At 27.3% G+C, this 18,904-nt stretch overlaps 3 protein-coding genes, 1 long non-coding RNA gene and 1 pseudogene across 5 annotated transcripts; 2 read left to right on the forward strand and 3 right to left on the reverse strand.

The window, feature by feature from the left end:
- Positions 1-765: 765 nt before the first annotated feature.
- Positions 766-1,626, forward strand: LOC126553713 (zinc finger MYM-type protein 1-like; annotated as a pseudogene).
- Positions 1,627-1,874: 248 nt separating this feature from the next.
- On the forward strand, positions 1,875-3,115 carry LOC126553717 (uncharacterized). The gene is made up of 4 exons (XM_050208843.1): positions 1,875-1,919; positions 2,061-2,309; positions 2,373-2,623; positions 2,689-3,115. Exons 2-4 carry the CDS (start codon positions 2,075-2,077, stop codon positions 2,839-2,841), a joined length of 639 nt encoding a protein of 212 aa, XP_050064800.1. The 5' UTR covers positions 1,875-1,919; positions 2,061-2,074; the 3' UTR covers positions 2,842-3,115.
- A 436-nt stretch (positions 3,116-3,551) lies between these two features.
- LOC126553722 (uncharacterized) lies at positions 3,552-4,951 on the reverse strand. Its single transcript, XR_007606576.1, has 3 exons — positions 4,688-4,951; positions 4,349-4,573; positions 3,552-3,794 (listed from the first exon to the last, which is right to left on the reverse strand). It is a non-coding gene; the product is annotated as an uncharacterized LOC126553722 (long non-coding RNA).
- Positions 4,952-10,026: 5,075 nt separating this feature from the next.
- Positions 10,027-11,380, reverse strand: LOC126553723 (uncharacterized). The gene is made up of 2 exons (XM_050208847.1): positions 10,535-11,380; positions 10,027-10,326 (listed from the first exon to the last, which is right to left on the reverse strand). The coding sequence occupies exons 1-2, from the start codon at positions 10,970-10,972 to the stop codon at positions 10,201-10,203; spliced, it is 564 nt and encodes a 187-aa protein (XP_050064804.1). The 5' UTR covers positions 10,973-11,380; the 3' UTR covers positions 10,027-10,200.
- A 28-nt stretch (positions 11,381-11,408) lies between these two features.
- Positions 11,409-14,538, reverse strand: LOC126553724 (uncharacterized). Of its 2 annotated transcripts, XR_007606577.1 has the most exons (4): positions 14,047-14,538; positions 12,499-12,666; positions 12,070-12,393; positions 11,409-11,882 (listed from the first exon to the last, which is right to left on the reverse strand). XR_007606577.1 is itself a non-coding variant. In XM_050208848.1 (3 exons), exons 1-3 carry the CDS (start codon positions 14,161-14,163, stop codon positions 12,136-12,138), a joined length of 543 nt encoding a protein of 180 aa, XP_050064805.1. In that variant the 5' UTR covers positions 14,164-14,538; the 3' UTR covers positions 11,409-12,135. The 2 variants fall into 2 exon arrangements, 1 of the variants encoding a protein (XP_050064805.1); XM_050208848.1 differs by having other exon boundaries at positions 11,409-12,393.
- Between the last annotated feature and the right edge of the window lie 4,366 nt (positions 14,539-18,904).

Raw genomic sequence — 18,904 nt, forward strand, 5'->3', positions numbered from 1 at the left:
AAAGTTATTCAACATTTTCAATAACAAAAATAAATCCACAACTACTTCTACAAGTTCTACAGTTTCTACAAAAATAGATGTTGATCAAAATTTATCGGTTTCTATCACTACTGCTACCAATACCAATTGTCAACATCGATGATGAATCTATTACCAATAATACCTCAAGTGGACATTTAGATCTTGGCGATTTAAATTCTGGGCCTATGAGGCCAATTTAAAAGTAAGTACTTTTTACAAATTCCCTTTTCTTATTGTATTGTTCATAATTTATATTATGCAATTTTTTTTTAAGTTGTAATTACTAATTGTGTAGGTAGGTAGTTAATTACTTCAATGTTTTTCTAGGTATTTCCAAAAACTAAATTTGGACAACAAAACAGATCATTTTCTTGTACATACTATAAAAAATTTCCATGGATTGAGTATAGCATTAAAAATGATGCTATTTTTTGTTATGCTTGTCGTTATTTTCAAAAGACTCTGGCCATGTTGAACAAACATTTATTAGTATTGGATTTAATAATTGGAAAAAAGTAAGTTTTTAATATAATAATTTTAGATTTTAGAATTCTATACAAATACAATTTACTTTTATATGGGTATACACTGTATGTCTGTATGTTCTGCAATACATCACTACTTTTTATTTCTTAACCATTAATGAGTTTTTATTTTATTGTTTTAGTTAAGTGGTTATAGAGATTCAAAGGTTAATTGTACAAACTTGAGTTACATAACAGTTGTATACATCATTTAACTGCTATGTCTAAATGGTCAGGTCATAACTCAATGCAAAAAAATGGGTCTGTTCATAACAAAATTGTTTCTGCAAGTATGCAACAAATAAAAGAAACAGAACCTACATGATGCAGTTAATTGAAATAACATTGTTTTTAAGTAAACAAGGAATTGCTTTTAGAGGCCATAGAGAAACGAGTTTTCTATAAACAGAAGTTTGTACTTCTAAATATGTTTAAATATTCTTATTTTAAAATTATAAAACACATTTTAGGAAATTTTAAAGAAACTTGCCAAATGGTTGCTAAATTTGATGAAATATTTGCAAATCATTTTTATTCCAAAACCAACTATACAAGTTGGTCTGTGCAGAACACTATTATTGATGTATGTGCTAAGAAAATTAATGATTTTATTTGCAATGAAATTAAAGAATGTGGTGTATTTAGTGTAATGGTGGATGAAGCAAGGTAAACATTTAACTTAGTGATAGTTATATACCCGATAAAAAACAATTATGTTTGTATTTATATACTTTCTAGATCTTTCAATGAAGAGCAGCTTTCTTTTTGCATAAGATATACTAAAAATTTAGATGTTGTTGAACGGTTTTTAACTTTTCTAAATGTATCAGAGAAACAAGATGCTGATTCATTGAGTACTATTATGTTTAATTATTTGGATGCAAGTAACATCGCTCAAATACCAATAGTCGCACAGTCATACGACGGAGCTAGCGTGATGTCTGGCCGATTTAATGGTGTGCAACAAAAAGTAAAGTTGAGACACCCATGTGCCATCTATACTCACTGTATGGCACATAGAGTCAATTTAATTGTAATTGACATGTGCAAGATAGTTAAGGTAAAGAAAAAAATATTTTCATTATTTTAAACGTATCATAACTTTGATATTATGTACATTTTTAAGGAGACCCGATATGTTTTAATTGTCTTGAATCCATATATATTCATTTTTCTATGCCAACAAACAACTTCAAATTTAAAGAAATTCAAAAAAACTAGGTTTGAAAAAATATCTATCACAGCAATAAGTGATACACGTTGGAATTGCAGAGTCAAAATTGTACTTCAGTTAAACATAATTTTAAAGCAATAATTGAAGCATAAAAGAAAAAATTGAGAATTCTAATGATCGAGATGTTTCCCAGGCCTTAGGTAAATTTAAAATATAAGTCAAATTTGTTTTTACTAACTCATACTCATACCTCTTAAACATTTTATTTTTTTATTATAAACTAAACGGTGAATTGTAATCATACAGTAACAATTAATTGATTAGTAATAATTTTTTAATAGGAATTTTATCTATAATGAATACGGTTTCATTTATTTTTCATCTCATTGTCTTGGAAGATATATTACAAGTTATCAATATTCTTAGCACCCAGTTACAACAAAAAACAGCTACATTGGGCAAAGCTGGCCTAGTTATTGAAGGTGTAATAAAAACGTTTGAAGAGAAACGTTCAGATAAGTATTTTTCTGAAGTATGGTCTACTGTTGAATTGTTTTCTGAAACTCATGGTATTGAAACACCTATAAAAGGTTAGTATAAAAATATTTTAATTATTGATATGAAGTATATTATATAATTACTGTTGATTTCAGATTGTACAGCTAAGAGATTAAAAAGAGAACCAAATCATTTGAAGGATTTCCATTTATCATCAACCACAAGCACTGAACAAATTGATGAAAATGAAAAACACTGGCGAATAATTTATTTCAAATTAATTGATACTATTGTTACAAACATAAAAAAAAGATTTTCCACTGAAAGCCTAAAAATGGCAACAGCAGTTGATAATTTTATGATGTTAAATTATGATGATAGCACTTTTTTCATTGAAAATTATAAAGTAAGGATAAATTATTAACATGAGATGTATTCAATTTAATATAAAATTAATTTCTTTTCTTATAGGAGTTGTTCAATATTGACTTAAATGCTCTTAAAAGTGAAATGATGGTGGTAAAAAATTGTGTCCTTCGATCAAGCATAAAATTACAGATTGATTTTGATAAAATAAAAGAAGTGGTACAATCTGAAATTTATCCAAATTATACACTTTGTTGAAAGTGGCTCTATCAATTCCTGTTAGTTCTGCCACGTGTGAGCGTTCTTTCTCCACTATGAGAAGAATTAAAAATTGGTTGCGCACATCGATGGATCAGGAGCGATTTTCCAGTTTGGCAATAATAAATATCGAAAGAGATGTATCAAATCAGCTTAAAGCTGAGGATATACTTTTTGAGTATGCTAAGACCAATAAAAGGTTACAATTATAATTTGTTGTTTGTTTATTTTGATTGATATATTATTATATTAAAAATTAAAATAATTTAATAAATGTATTACTATGTTGTTAAAATTATGTTATTATAAATCACATCCCCACTAGAAGTGAGTAATATAACCTGAGATAGGTCAACCGTAATAATGAAGAAAAAAAATTTAATCAGGTTACTAATATTATAAGGTAAGATAATATGAATGTTGATTGGGGGGGATGTGGGGGGCAAAGCCCCCCACGGGTCTGCCTGCCCTTAATATATTCAGCCCCCCCAAGTCAAAAGTTGAAATTGCGCCTATGTCGTGCTGCAATTACAGCTGCGGGCTGACCATATTACCTAAAATAAGGAGCACATTTTTTATGGCAATCAAAAAGTCGATGGTTTGGTGCGTTGGTTATGTCGTATTTAAGATCTAAAAAGCCCCAAATAAATAAACAAAATGTAATAAACAATAACATAAATTAGGTAGGTACTTACTTAAAATTTTCTGTTGTAATGGTTTTTCTTCAGATTTTTACTGTATAGCTTTTGTTATATCAGTTCTAAGCCTAACGAGGTTATCAGCAATTTTTTTTCTTATCGCAATAGGAAATTCTGTCCGTTTAGTGAGTGCAGACATTTTTTGGGAATAGTTCCTAAGCATATGATTTCTGCATTCAATTTTTTCGACTCTTAGGCTCGGACCATACGGTAGTATTTCATTTAGCCTTTTTGTGACACTACTGTCACCGTCACCTAAAACATTTTTTTAGATTCTGAACGGAGTGAAAAATACAAGAATATTCATAAGTTGTACTTATTGCCATTAAAAAATCGTAGGTCACATTTTTTTTATTCTTCAATTTTTTACAAAATATGATAAAATCGCGAAAATTTAAAGTTATTTTGTTGTTAAAAATTCATAAAATTTGAAGAGATTTATAATAGATATTATTATTATTAAATATTATTTAAGATTTGAAAACTTCTACAGGGTTCTCCATTAATTTTTCTTACAATAGTTATAAAAAAAATCGGGCATGAGTCAACTATACATTTTTACGAGCGTCTAAATTTAATAATTTCAAAAACACGCGTAAATTAACGGTTTAATATATTTTTTTTTTTTAATATCTAAATTTGGGTGGCTAAAAAATCTTAAATATTAAATTTGATAGGTACAAGGTTTTAGTTAAGTCGTTTTTATCGCAATAAAAAAAAATAAAAATTGTGAGTCAAATTTTGTTTATATGCATAAAATGTTCTTTATATACATTTTTATTTATGTAATAAACGTAATTGTATCTTACCAATTAATTTTGAATATTTAACACCATGCATTTCGAAACTCTTGGTAAAACCTTCTGCTACTCCGTCCGCTTCGATACTCGTAGCACCGTGTTTCCAATTCAGGAAGCATGTGTGTATCGGTTTTTCAATATTTTTATTAGAAGCACGTTCACAAATTACGCAATATCGGTTTCTGATTCCGACAAAAAGTATTTTTTTTTTTGTTTGTATCCAATTATACTTGCCTAAAGTCACGTAAAAATTAGTTAAGATTAATTATAGATTTGTCTATTAATTTAATTAATAATTTTTTGAATTTTATTTTATTATGTAATTTTTAAATTGTTTAAAACACTTACCACTCCGGAAAAAGCGTCGTATTTTGTTTTATAGCTCCTCTTGGACCACTGAGCGTCCGCAACAACTGTAATAAGTGGTATACCGTTATTATCAATAGAACCCGATTCTATAGCATATTTTCTTTCTTCATCTCCTGCCGCTTTCATTTCTGACCAAGCTGTACCTTTAATATCATCTTGGAGAACTGACTGAAATGAATGGTACATTTTTGCAGACATGTATGGTATTTTTAAACCAACAGAAAATTCGGCTAGTTGGGTATAGCCAATTCCTACTCGTACAATAAATTACTATTTAATTAAAACAAAATCGCAAAGCATTACATTTAAATCAATTTTTTTAATTACCAATTGCAATAGTGCTATTTACAATAGCTTTATTTATTGACCATTGATTTTGAAGATTTTCATTAAATTTTGAAGAATATTTTTTTTTTGAATATAGCACATTTTACATTTGAATAAGAATTGTGAATAGTAACCTCTCCTAAATTCCGATATATATTCCATGTTCATAAAATTACATCCATACATTCCTTCGTGAGTACAATCAAGAATTTGACGAAAAACATATCCGATGTCTACAATCCTACACCCATTTATTTCACCTGCTCTTTCACTAGATAAATATATAGGTAATTAATTTAAATTTTAATTCATAAGACATTACGGATGGTAACAAAATTCTTACATGAGGCTTTTTTCTAACCTAACCTCTGAGACTGAACTGACAGTCAGTTCGTGAGAGTCAATAAATTCGTCCTGGATTTTAGCACACCTATACATAATGAAAATATTGTCTAGACTCTACACTACAATTCATTTAAAATACATAAAAAACTACTATAAGATTTAATATAAATTTTACTAGAAAGATTAATTAATTTCAGTAGCCGTAAGTTTAACAGTTAATACGGGTTCATCAAGCTGGTTTTGTACTTGCAATTTCAGTTTTGGTGTACTTGTCTCTGCTGTAAATTCTACACAACTCGCTATTTGTGGTGAACTAATGCAAAAATCACTGTAGCAACACCACCATAATATTAATAAAAATTTAAATAAACTGCTAGTTGTCTCTTTACAAATAATGAAAATATGTTTTCGTTTTGAAACATTAATTAAAATAAATAGTACTTACCTGTTATAGGTAATTTATAAATTATAATACTATATCAAAATAACATTGTACAATTGTAAAATATTGAACTTACCTTTCATTGTCTTTATTTTTTCGACGATTTACCAGAATACGAGTTAAGCGTTTTTTGGTAACACGTTTAACATTATTTTTTTTGTTTCCCATGCTAATATTTTACTTTACAAAATAGTAGATAGGTAGTGGGTAAAATAAAATATTTCGTATACAAATTAACAAATAAAATCGTGAATACAAGTTCATGTGTCTTCAATGACCACGAGCAAATAATTTGTTACACGTTTATAACTTATATTTCAATAATGTAGTATACATTTTATAGTAGGTATACAATATGTCAATATACTACAAATATGAAATAATCAATTATATTATTATATATATTATACCAATGGTTTCGTAGTAAAATATTAAAAATAATTATTATTATTGTTATGTCGCCTTTATCTATAATCGCAATATTATTTATAGTTTGTCGCTGGCAGTGAGTACTTCTCAAAAACCAGTTATAAACTTGGAGGCGGTAGTTTTTGCGGGTCGGGGGTAACGAACGTTATCGAATGCTGCCGTAAGCGTATTTCCCGATCCTAGTACGTTTCAGCGAGGGGGGCGGAGCCAAAACCTCTCTGCATAATGTATACATATTTTTACCGATCCTAATCTAATTCAGCGCGAGGCGCTGAACCCACATAGGGTTCGTAATTATGATATAAACACTTAAAGCAAATATAATATTAAATTATACATAAATTATTTTATTATCAATATTTATATTTATGTTTATTTATCAATATATGTCACATTAATAGATAATATTTGTTATTATTCAAAAAATATAAGTCTAAAAAGTATAAAAAGTATAAGTATAGATAATTGAAAATTTCACCAGTTAGGTTAGATTGGCATTTTCTTTACATGATTTTATTTTAAAAATATTTATATTTATGAATATATGTCAATATATATTATATTATAATTAAGCTGTGTTACATGCAGTGTTATTGTAAAAAAAAGTGTAAAATGTATAAAAAATCATAGATTATAAAAATAAAAATCACAGGGTATAAAGATAAAAATGTATAATATTAGTGATGTGTTGTATTGAGCTTATTTGCTTGTATATTTGCTCCTAAATTTCTTTTAACTTTCTTTTAGATTCTGAACGAAGTGAAGAATGTATTGATTTTACAATGATGTATGTTTTTTTTTTTTTTTTTTGTTTTTTGTGTCTGTGTACAGCATAAATAGTCGAAATAATGCTCCAATTTCAAACAGTGGGGGTGGTTTCCGATGTAAAAGTGAATATCCTTGGTGCATTATAGAGGTAAAAAGTTAACATTTTCCAACAGTTTTCAAAAAAATCGAGAAAAACAAAAAAAAATGACGGAAAAACGGCAATTTTTACGCAAAACCAGTTTTCGACCAAATCGATTTTTTTTTATGGTTGTAATTCAAAACTAATCACTGAAAATACTTGAAATTTTCACCAAATGTTAATGTCAGTGGTATCCGTATATACGAGTAGTTCAAATTTTTACGAAATCTGTCGAAAACGCGAAAATTTGCAAGTTATTTTGAAGTTGAAAAATCATAATTTTTTTTCTTTTATAACTAAGTTTTGAAAATTTGGGTACAAGGTTCTCCATAAATTTTTCTTCAAATATCTGTAAAAAAAACTCTACCGGATTCAGACAAAAAATTTTTATGAGTGTTTGAAATTTAAATTTTTACAAAACCATGTTAAATAACAGTTTAGCCTCAAACGATTTTTGATATTTGTTATTATTCAAAAAGTATAAGTCGTAGATACTTGAAAATTTTACCAGTTATTAAGATTCACGTTTTCTTTACGTGATTTAAATTTCAAAATATTTTGACTTTTTTTGAGCTATTTATAGACAACTGAAATTTTCAATTTTTCTGTAAAAATATTTTTGAAGTGCCGATAAAATTTTTTTGGCCCTATCAAAATACTTAATTTAATGCAAAGTTCCTCATAAGTTATTCTTATGGTGATTAAAAAATTATAAGAATACATAGGCACAATTTTTTTTTATTAGGCAGATGTCATTCCCATATTAAAATATTCAAAAAATTGGTCTTTTGTTTTTTGGTTCACTCTTAAGTAACTGAACGCCTCTCCAACATTAATTGAATGTTGATGTTCAAAATTATTATATAATTGTCCTGTTTACGACGCAAAAAATGTCTTCTTGATAATGATTCATTATTTTTTCTCTTACGGATCTAAAGAAGTTAAATAAAAACATAATAAAAAAAGTAGTTTTTTACTATTATTTGAGAAAACGAACCAACAGCTTTAACAGTTACGATAAAATTAAAATATACTAAAATAATCATGGTTATTAAGTTTTGATAAGCCTAATACTAGTAGGGTTTAAACTTAAAAGCAAAATAATGACATTTTTTTTTTATTTTATCACATTTTTGAAAATATATGATTTTATTTCTTTCATTTTTAAGGTTTTAAAATGTATATCATAATTATCAATAGTTAAATAAAAATTCAATCAAATATTATACTAAATAAAAACATAAAACTTTTTTTAAATATGAGACAAATATAAATAAACAGGTTAAAAACCTTTGTACTGATGTAACAAATAAAATAGTCAAATCTTAGGTATGTAAACTACCACTATGGCACGAAGCCATATTTTCTCCCACCACTAAGTGAGACGACATTGATTATTATGGGATGATAACTGGCCACTGGGTGGGTTGGAACAGTTGGTTGGAGAACTGCGTTGGAGACCGTTCTCGACCAGGTTGTCCTGAGGCCAGACCGGTCATTTGTCTGTACGTGTTATATATATTAAAATAAAGGTTTGGATAATTAAGTATATTAAGTGTTGTATTTTCCTTTGTTTTCGTTGTCTGTAAATAAAGAAAGTTAACAGGTATATCATAATAATGTAATAATAATTGTATACAAAAAAATAAAATAAAATATATAGTTTTTAATTAGACTTTAATTTTTTCTTCTTCTCTTTTTAATCTTTGTAAAGCATGGCGAAACCAGTCTTTAACATGGTATTCAAAATCAGATTCTTTTGTCTGAAATGTGTTGATTGCTGTATCTAAAAGCCACATAAAATATAAAATAATTAAAATGATGCATCTTTTAAAAATAAAAATATTAACTTTGTTAAATTACCTTTTATAATATTCACAATTTTAAAATTTTGTAATGCTTGATTTTGTCGAAAACCCGCCCATGACAATTTTGTAGCGAATTCGTTTAAAAAATAGCTTGGTGAATACCCTTTTTAAAAAATTGTTGACACATGTTCCACCTACTTGATTTATATAATAACTCTGAAATAAGCATTATATCGACAATGTATACTAGTATACCTATAAGATAATAAATATGGAAAACATAAAATGTATTAAATTGATAAAAATGTTACCGATTGACGTTCAAATTTTTCCTCCGCCTTTAATCTTGCTTCCGCATTATTAATAGATTCAATTGTTTTGAATGGAAATAAAGAAAGAAACGCCTCATCATATAAATTGTTTAGGGGCCTACTGCCAGGGTTTCCGAACGGAACGTAAAAAAACGGTTAAAGAACATTATTGTTATTCATAAACCAAAGTATAATGGAACGAAACTAATTATTTATTTCAGTTTATTGGTACTTCATATAATATAACATTATAAACTATTAAGTTTACTGAACTTTTTCATACAAAAACGTTATAATCTTTAAAGTTCTTTAAAGAATTGACATGAGGAGCGTCATAACCTATTAAGTTCTTTGAACAATTATTAAAAAAACGTTATAACCTATACCGTTATAACTAAACCGTTTTTCGAACTTTGAAAATAACGTTATGAATTAAAATTATCTTTTGAGTATTTTGACTATTTTGGATTTAAAATTATTTAAAATAATAAGTAATTTAATTTAAAAATCTAGAATTTAAATTGCATCTAGTCCTATCTTTAATAATAACTAATATAATGATTACAAATATACCCTAACAGCATCATGTGACTTTGAAAGAATCAAAAAGCTATATAAAAGTTTCAGTCAAAATAAACTCAATAGCCGATCATTTATTTTTGACAATATAAGATGATATAATATGATGATATTATAGATTATAGGTATTAAGTTATTATGAGTATTGAGTAATAATATAGTAGATAACATAATACATTAATTAACAATAATAATAAATATATACTGTAAATTAATATTAATCAATAAATAATATAAATAAATAATAATAATCAATTGAACTATAAATAAATAATAATGAATAAATACTATAAAAAATTATAAATAATAATCAATAAAAACTATAAATATATACTGTAGGTAGATTAACTTTTGTCAAATAAATAGTTTGACCGTACAACCATTATGTCTTCCAGTAAAGAGGGGTTCATCCTATTTCGTTGATCATTCAATATGAATTTTAAACTGGAAAAAAGACGTTCCACTGTGACCTATTTAACAACAAAATTAGCGATAGGTATTATAATAATATTATAATGAACATTATATAACATTTCAAATATTTATATATTTTTGGAACTAATGTATGAGTATTACTTAAATCAAAGATTATAAAATAGTTAATAGTGTAGGATATTTCGTCGTAATTCATAGTTTTTAGTTTTTATTATATAAATAATTGACCATTGTTGTAGTTACCTGTGTAGTTGGTAATGCTAAAGCAACCAAAGCGCATTCATACATCAATGGGTACATTTTTTTAAGTGTTGTCCAAATATCCATAATGTTTTTACTTTTATCTTCCCTAGGAAGTTGCATAAAATTTACAATTTCCCTTTGAATATCCAATACAACTTGGTCTTGATTACTAACCAAACCACTACTCCGGTCAGCTGCCGCCGCACGAAGTTCAAGCTCTAAGTCATCTACTTCATCTGTTTCAATATTATTATTTGAAACAGATTGCCCTTCTCTAATAACAGGATCAATGTTGTGTAATTCTGATGACAATAGTATCAATTGATTTTTAGCTTCTCTTAGTGTATTTTCATCTAATAAAACATTGACACGACCATCCAAAAAAATAGCCAACTTGAAACTATCACAGTCGAATAAAGTCGTTTCTCGTCTTTGCATAGCTTCAACAATACTATTTGAAATAAATGAATCTAAAAAATATATAAAATAAAATAAAAAACAACTACTTAGATTTTGTACCTACTTATTTTTCTTGTGTGAATAATGCATTTTTTCCAATAAAGTAAACAATCTCCTGGGTATAATTGCTGAGCCTGTAATACACAACTAGTTATTTCAGCTGGTCCAAGGGCATTTTTGAGGTCATTTAAAGATGTCCAAAAATCACTGTCTACGTTTAATCTCGTTTGATGTCTACCAAACACTTGACAAAAATTTTGACATCTTAATAGACTTTCTAACATGTCATATGTTGATCCCCACCGAGTTACACAATCGATTACAGGTCGTTTTAAATCCATATTCTTGAGAGCTTCTAAATTTTTTGGTAATCTCAACGTCTTCACCAATCTCCGTGATTTGTTTATGATTGATTTTATACTTTCTGTTTTAAATACATCTAGAATCGATAGTTGTAAGGTGTGAGCAGCACATCGCATACCCCTCAATACCTCCAATGTGTGGACTTCTGCACCCAAATCGTTGATGATTGAAGGCAATGTTTCTTGGTTATTTTCGTTTTCTTGTTCGTTTATCATATTATTGTCTTCATCAGAACATTCCGAAACATTATAACTGTTTTCTTCATCTGTGTGAACTTGATTATCTTCAAAATTGTGCACATTTTCAGACATTTCTTCATTATTGTCGAAATACTCGAAATCTCTATTCATTTCACGAATTAATGAAACCGTTTTCAACATATTCGCTCCATTGTCTGTCGTAATAGAATAAATAAATTTAGGATTTAAGTTGTACCTTTCCAATGTTTTTAAAAGTATACATTTTAAGTTGATAGATGTAGTTTGATAAACTTCTGTCGTAGCCAGGTTCCTAATAATAATTTTTCCTAAAAATAAAGAGTGAACAAGAGCTAAATAAGAAGTTGATAAGTAGGTATTTGAAAATAAATATTACAATATTATAATATTTGTCATCTAAATTACGAGTATCTGATATATACTATACATATAGCAGGTTATTCAGCTAGTAATTAATATTATTTTATTTTATATTAATAACTTATGAGCACTTACCTTCATAAATAAACTGAACATTTATGCCAAGTATAGTACGACCAACTCTAGTTGCAGTGTCCATTTTTATACAAAAAATTTTTTTTTCATTTGTTCAGTAATAGCTTTACGGACTAAACTTGCCCGATTACAAATATTATTGCGCACAACATCAGCGTTCATAGTAAATCCTAAAGATCGAAAAATGGGATCTACTATTTTTCTAAAACCAGAGTCCTCCAATATCTTTAAGGGTCTACCATTAATTGTGACCATTTCAATACAGCCGTCAATCACTGCCCGGCGTTTTATTGACACGTTAATTGTTTTATCTGCACTGTGCATCTACAAAATATGACAACAAATGTTTGTATAATCAAAATACAATATAATACATATAAAAGTATACCATCATTATTTAAAAATAATGATGATAACTTAGTATCTTACTCTCTTTTGTGTTGGTGGAAATAAATCAGGTGAATTTGAAGAAGTCGATGACATAGAAACGGTATTTGTAGTATCTGTACTAATTTCATCTTCCTCCAATAATATTTGCTGATATTCTATGGCGTGAAAGACCTTTAAGTGACGCTTCAAATTACCCAAATGATTACCCTTAAAGTGTTAGATATATTCATAGTTTTTTGAACATTGTTTGGTTATAATGTTATGTTCAAAAATTAATATAAATGTAAATAGTTTATTTGATTATTTCCACATTTTAAATTGTAAAATATTAAATTTTTTAATATATTTAGTGCTTATATTCTACAATTTAAATTATATAGGCTACAGGGTACATCTATTATGTCAACTTTATGCGGATTTTTTTTAACGATTATAGATCGATTATACGGAATATTTAAAAAACAAAAAAAGAGGCGTTTCTTTATTTTAAATGGTAACCACTATATTTTTTAATGAATTCTGGTAAAGCTTTTTTTCTAAAAATGTTATTATAAATTAAATTAAATTATTTTTAAATATACCTATTGTTGTATTATATGTATGAATATTTTATAAGAGATGTTAGTACGTAAGAAATAAGTTAAGAAAAACTATAGATAATAATTAGTAAAACAGTAAAATTCAATAAGTTAAGCAATACTTAATTATTCACACAAATAGGTTAAAATAACAATTGTGCAATTCAGTGCCAGTAAACTTTATATTACAGTTAGCATAGTAAGCAAGATATAATAATAAGAAATGTAAATAAATTTGTTTAATAATTTACTAATCGGGTTAAAATAACAATTACATAATAATCATAGTGTCTATAAACTGTAAATTTAACGTAGTAATAGAAAAATGTAGAACAATCGATAGTAATTCGATTGTAAGTGTAATATTATATAAGTGAGATGGCTAAGACAGCAAAGGGAGTCAGTGGTGGTGATCGTGTGACTCGATCACCACCGGACGTCGTGTTTAAATAAAGTTCTTTGCGTTATTTTGTGTTTAACTTTATTTTGGTATACGTCCGAGTAATCGGCGTATACGACACTATATAGAAATTTAAAAGCACGTTTGTGGAAATAAACTATACATTTATATTAAATTTTTAATTTACGGTTTTGATTTAGTATTGTTAATACCTATATTAAATAAGTAATATATAATATTTAAGTTATATTTATTAATACAGTGATACCCAATGGCTGCGATAAACCAAAATTTAAATTACGACTTTTGACATTTTTGACATTATTTTTTATAATATAGATACCTACAGTAAAACTTCAAATTTCTTCCATTTTCTTTATTAATAATAATTTACTTATAATAAATTACAATAATAATACTTATTTTTACGATTGTATGTTAAAAATTGCCTGTTAAAAATAAAAAATCACGTATTTTTTCATTTTTTAATATCGATCCATAATCTTTAAAAATCCCCTCGTAAAATGTTGTAAGATACAACTTGTAGATTTTGAGTGACTTAGTACCGGTAATGGATTTATAAATATATGTTATTTTATTGAAACTTACTGCTAATATTTTATTGCAATTTTGAATTTTGCATATAGATTTGTTCGCATTTTCACCTTCAGCGTGATATTTGAAGTACCGTCTCACTGGATTATCACAATTCATAATTTTTGGCATAGTTATTTTAGTTTATTATATAATAAAAAATAATATATATTAATATTGATGAAAACACTTAATAATTGAATTACACGCTCACGACGAAACAGTTTTACGTAAAAACGATATTTAACTGTAGGTAGATTACAAAACGTAAGGAAGTACCTACCTAATAGAATCATAAAATATAAGTCTAATTTTAACATTAATTATCTGTATATTATACTATCCATTTAGCAAGGGCTGAAACCCGATTGAGCACAGTTTACCTTTTTCATTACCCAATTGAGCATAGATACAATTAAACAATATAAATCCAAAATATAACACGATTGAGCATAGAAATACCTACAACGTTGCCGTTGAAAAAAAAATTAATAATAAAATAATAAATAAAAGTTCATTTGTTTTATAAATATATGTATAATTCATTTCCTATACAGATTAGTCTTAAAATTAATTTCTATATTTAATTTGAATATTTGTAGTATGTGTCAACGTTTTAAAGTGGTATCCCTAAATATTTATATCCCACTTTTAATAAATATTTTAGTAAATCTTTAGAACATTTATTTCTTAAATATTCATCGTAAGCCATTATAGTTGAATTAATTTTTTGCATTTGAATAAAACTCATACTTTTATAACTGTCGGTTTCAATTGATTGAATTTTTGTCATCGTTTCAGCTTGCGTTTCTTGTAAAACCATAATTACCAAGTGTATGTGTGGGTGAGACCTAACCTAACCTAACCCTACTATCCGACTCGGTAGCGTGATATAGTTCTAGTCCACTGGACTTTAGAACTACATTTTTATGCTGAAAACGTCGGTTTACTACACTACTATTATACTTAATAATTATTGACAAAATTTTTGTTCTCCATTAAGTTTTAAAAAAATTTTGATAATTTAAAGTAAAACCCTTTATAACCGTTTTAAATTTATCATCATTTGTTTTATAATTATAACTTTTAGGACCTGTAGATGCCCAATCTGTTACCTATATGTACATTTTCACCTAATTCATCAGCCCATTCTCCCAACATTGTTCCTGTTTTAATTTTATTAACACCGTTAACTTTATAGTAAATAGAATCGGTATCATAACAAACTACAGCTCTACCTATCTAACTTATCTAACATTTTATATAATCTTAATCTTTTACTAGATGTTGTAAATAAAGCTATTAAAATATTTGTATTGTGAAAATTGTCAACGTAATAATGTTTATAATTTAAACACATTTGTATCATATTAACATTTAATAATTGTATATTTATATTTTCTAATCTATCATCTAATAATATTTTATAGAATTTTAGTGGGTCTGTAATAAACTCACTTTTTTCATTTTTTGTCGTTGTCCAAATTTTCGGGAGTGGTAAACTGTAAACTGAGTCCCAAATAATTGGGTAGATATTAGGGCTAGGTAAATTGAGTCTGGAAAACTTTAACGTGCTAGGTAAATTGAGTCCCGAGTAATAATATTTTTCAAAAAAATAATTTACAAATAACGACGATATAAATAAAAAGTTTCTACATTCAATGAGTACTATATGTAGTCACCAATTAGTGATTATCGTTTACCGATTGCTGATAGTGTTTGGAAAGACCTTATGAGCACTAGATATATCACACTATATTATCCGTTTATCGATTATCAAAAAAAACGTATCGTCAAATAATACGTCAATTATACCGATGACTATAACAACTAATCACCGGTTGTAGTTCAAGTGTTCAACTTCAAAATTACAGTTCATAAAATATATTTGTTAAAAAAAACAGTGTGGTTTAAAACAATGGATTTAATGACAAGTGAACGAAACAAGACACTTTTTATAGTTGACGGACATAAATTTCGATTTCATAAGACACTTAAAAACGATATTCAACGATGGACTTGCTACTTAAATTATTGTAAGTGTTATTTTAAAATTGAACGATAATAATTCTATTATTTTTAATTCTGATAACCACAATCACCAAAAACCACACGAAGAAACGCTGAATAGACAACAATTATAATACACTTAAAAGAAAAGCAATCCTTGACATTTCGACAAAACCATCTAAATTAATTCATACAGAAATAAGAACAAATAATTTACCCCCTTTAACATTATCAGATGTAACCCTTATCAAACGAAATATTCGAAATTCTCGAAATAGTATTCATCCAAGATTATCTAAAAGTTCTTTAGAAACACAAAATTCGTTAAATAATATGGAAATATTGACAAATACTGGTGAACCTTTTATGATAATTAATGACATTCATACAAGTATAATTATTTTTTCGACAGTAACTAATTTAAAAACGCTTTGTGATACAGACAACATTTACGTGGACGGAACATTTAAAAGCTGTCCAAAGTTCTATCATAAAATTTTCACAATTTATGGATACGTTAATAATAAAGTATATATACCACTTGTATTTGGCATATTAGGAAATAAAGAACTTGGTACTAACATTCAATTTTTCAAACATATTGTAACTTATTGTTCAACAATAGACTTAACATTTTTGCCAAATCGAATTTCGAGAGAATTTCGAGATAGGTATACATAATGCTGCGAAACATGTTTGGCCTTTGATTGAAATCAAAGAGTGTCGATTCCACCTTGGACAAATTTGGTGGAAAAAAATTCAAAGTCTTGGATTAACCTACGTATATAGAGATCAGAAATCAGAACAAAGTAAATTTTTGAGAGTATTTTTTGGTTTACCTTTTCTAAGTCCAAATGATGTTGATCAGTGTTTTGTTGAAGATATCATGGCAATTCAACCTACAGGAGATAAAATACAGGCATTTTTATATAACGTTTTTGAAACATATATTGATCCTTCTGGTTTATTTCCTCCTGATGTTTGGGCTGAGTTTAAGGTAACAACAAATAGAACGACAAATGTTTGCGAATCATTTCATTCAAGACTGAATGGAATGTTTAATTGTTCTCATCCAAATATTTACAATTTCATTTATGTACTTAAAGATATTCAAATAGATACATATATAAAAATACGTAGCAAAGAAGTTATTAAAATGAAAAAAACAACAGTAGAAAAAATTTTTTTTTTCGAGACAAGAAATGTTAAAATATGAAAACAAGAAAATTTCAAGATTTGAATTCGTTAAGAGCATATATCAAATAAATTTTTACCATATACATAATAAAAATAAATAGTATCGAATAATAAAAGTAAAAAAAAAAAAAAATTGACTTGAATTTGTATATCATAAATATAATTAATTATGATTTTTATGGACAACGTAGTGAATTATATTAAATATTAAAAACAAAAAAACGCATTTTTAACCACGCCCGTTATATATATAATTAATTGTGATTTTTATGTATAACGTTGTGAATTATATTAGATATTAAAAACAAAAAAAGCACATTTTTAACCATGCCAGTTATGTTAACATAACAGACAGTCCTAAGCCTGTAAAAGTGAGAAGGAAAATGTGCTTTTTTGGAAACTAATTTGGGACTCAGTTTACCTATACCCTTTTCAGACCCGAGACTAAGTTTACCACAAAAATGGTATTTCGGACTCAATTTACCTAGCCCCCAAATTTTCTCCATAAGCTAACTAGACATAATTTTGCTACAGCTCTTCTACCAGGATTATCATTTAGGTATTTGTTTTATGTCATATTGTGACATATTAACATAAAAATAATGTTAATATATTATTTTACAACATTTTATGCAACTTATAAAAAACTATATGGCAGCAATTATTTTATTTTTTTTTTTACATAATATATTATATAAATTTTTGTTTTGACCGAAAAGTGAAGGGTACGATAAGCTATAGCATGACCATATAAAATTAAAGTTTAAAATAAGCTTTTTTAATTTTTAGTTATTACTATTGTTTTATATAAAAACTATTTATGCTCGCAAGTATATAATAATTAGAAAGCGGATTTATATGCATTAAAAATCAATCAAATATGCACCAAAAAATCTTAAATATGCATTAATATATGTGTTGGCTCGCCTTTAGCTTTAATAATAAGTAGATTAATGAGCCTTAGCGGCCGGGAGGGTAGGCAACTTATTGCACTACCGTCCCATGAGTATAATAAAAGATTTGGTTGTATTTTTTGGTATATTAAATAAAATTACAATAAATAAATAATAGATAATTGCCTGTTTGGCTCAACAATAAAATATTACAATAAATAACTCATGTTGTGAATGATATTATATTAACTAAGACCCGTCGGTCATGACTAATTATAATAAAATATATCACATACCCTTGGGGTTATGGCGTCTTGAGGTGCCGGGATCCGTATAATAATAATAAGTTTAAAATATAATAAAAAGTACAAGATTGATCCCGCACACACTCAAGAACGCCGCTAACCTCAACACGAAGAAACAAGAACTCACAATACACACTGCTACAGCGGACACACAACGCAACAAACCACGAGGAACACAATCTTCTGCTGGTAATCAATGACCGCCCTAAACTAGGGGAAAAACAATTAAATGATGAGCAATAAATGCGCGAACGATAGTTACCAGACAGAAGAAATCACAAAACACAAGAAAAACGTGGTTTGACAGCTGCAGCAGGAACAAGAAACACAGTATGGCACGGGCGCACGGCTTGCTGGTTCGTGGGCAGCGGACCAAAGTAAAGTGCACGAATTCACATAACGGACAGGAGAACGATTGTAACTATTATATTCAATCATAATCAATAGCGATATTAATATAGTTTATTT

This window comes from Aphis gossypii, unplaced genomic scaffold (assembly GCF_020184175.1).
Source record: "Aphis gossypii isolate Hap1 unplaced genomic scaffold, ASM2018417v2 Contig00317, whole genome shotgun sequence".
Lineage (NCBI taxonomy): Eukaryota > Metazoa > Arthropoda > Insecta > Hemiptera > Aphididae > Aphis > Aphis gossypii.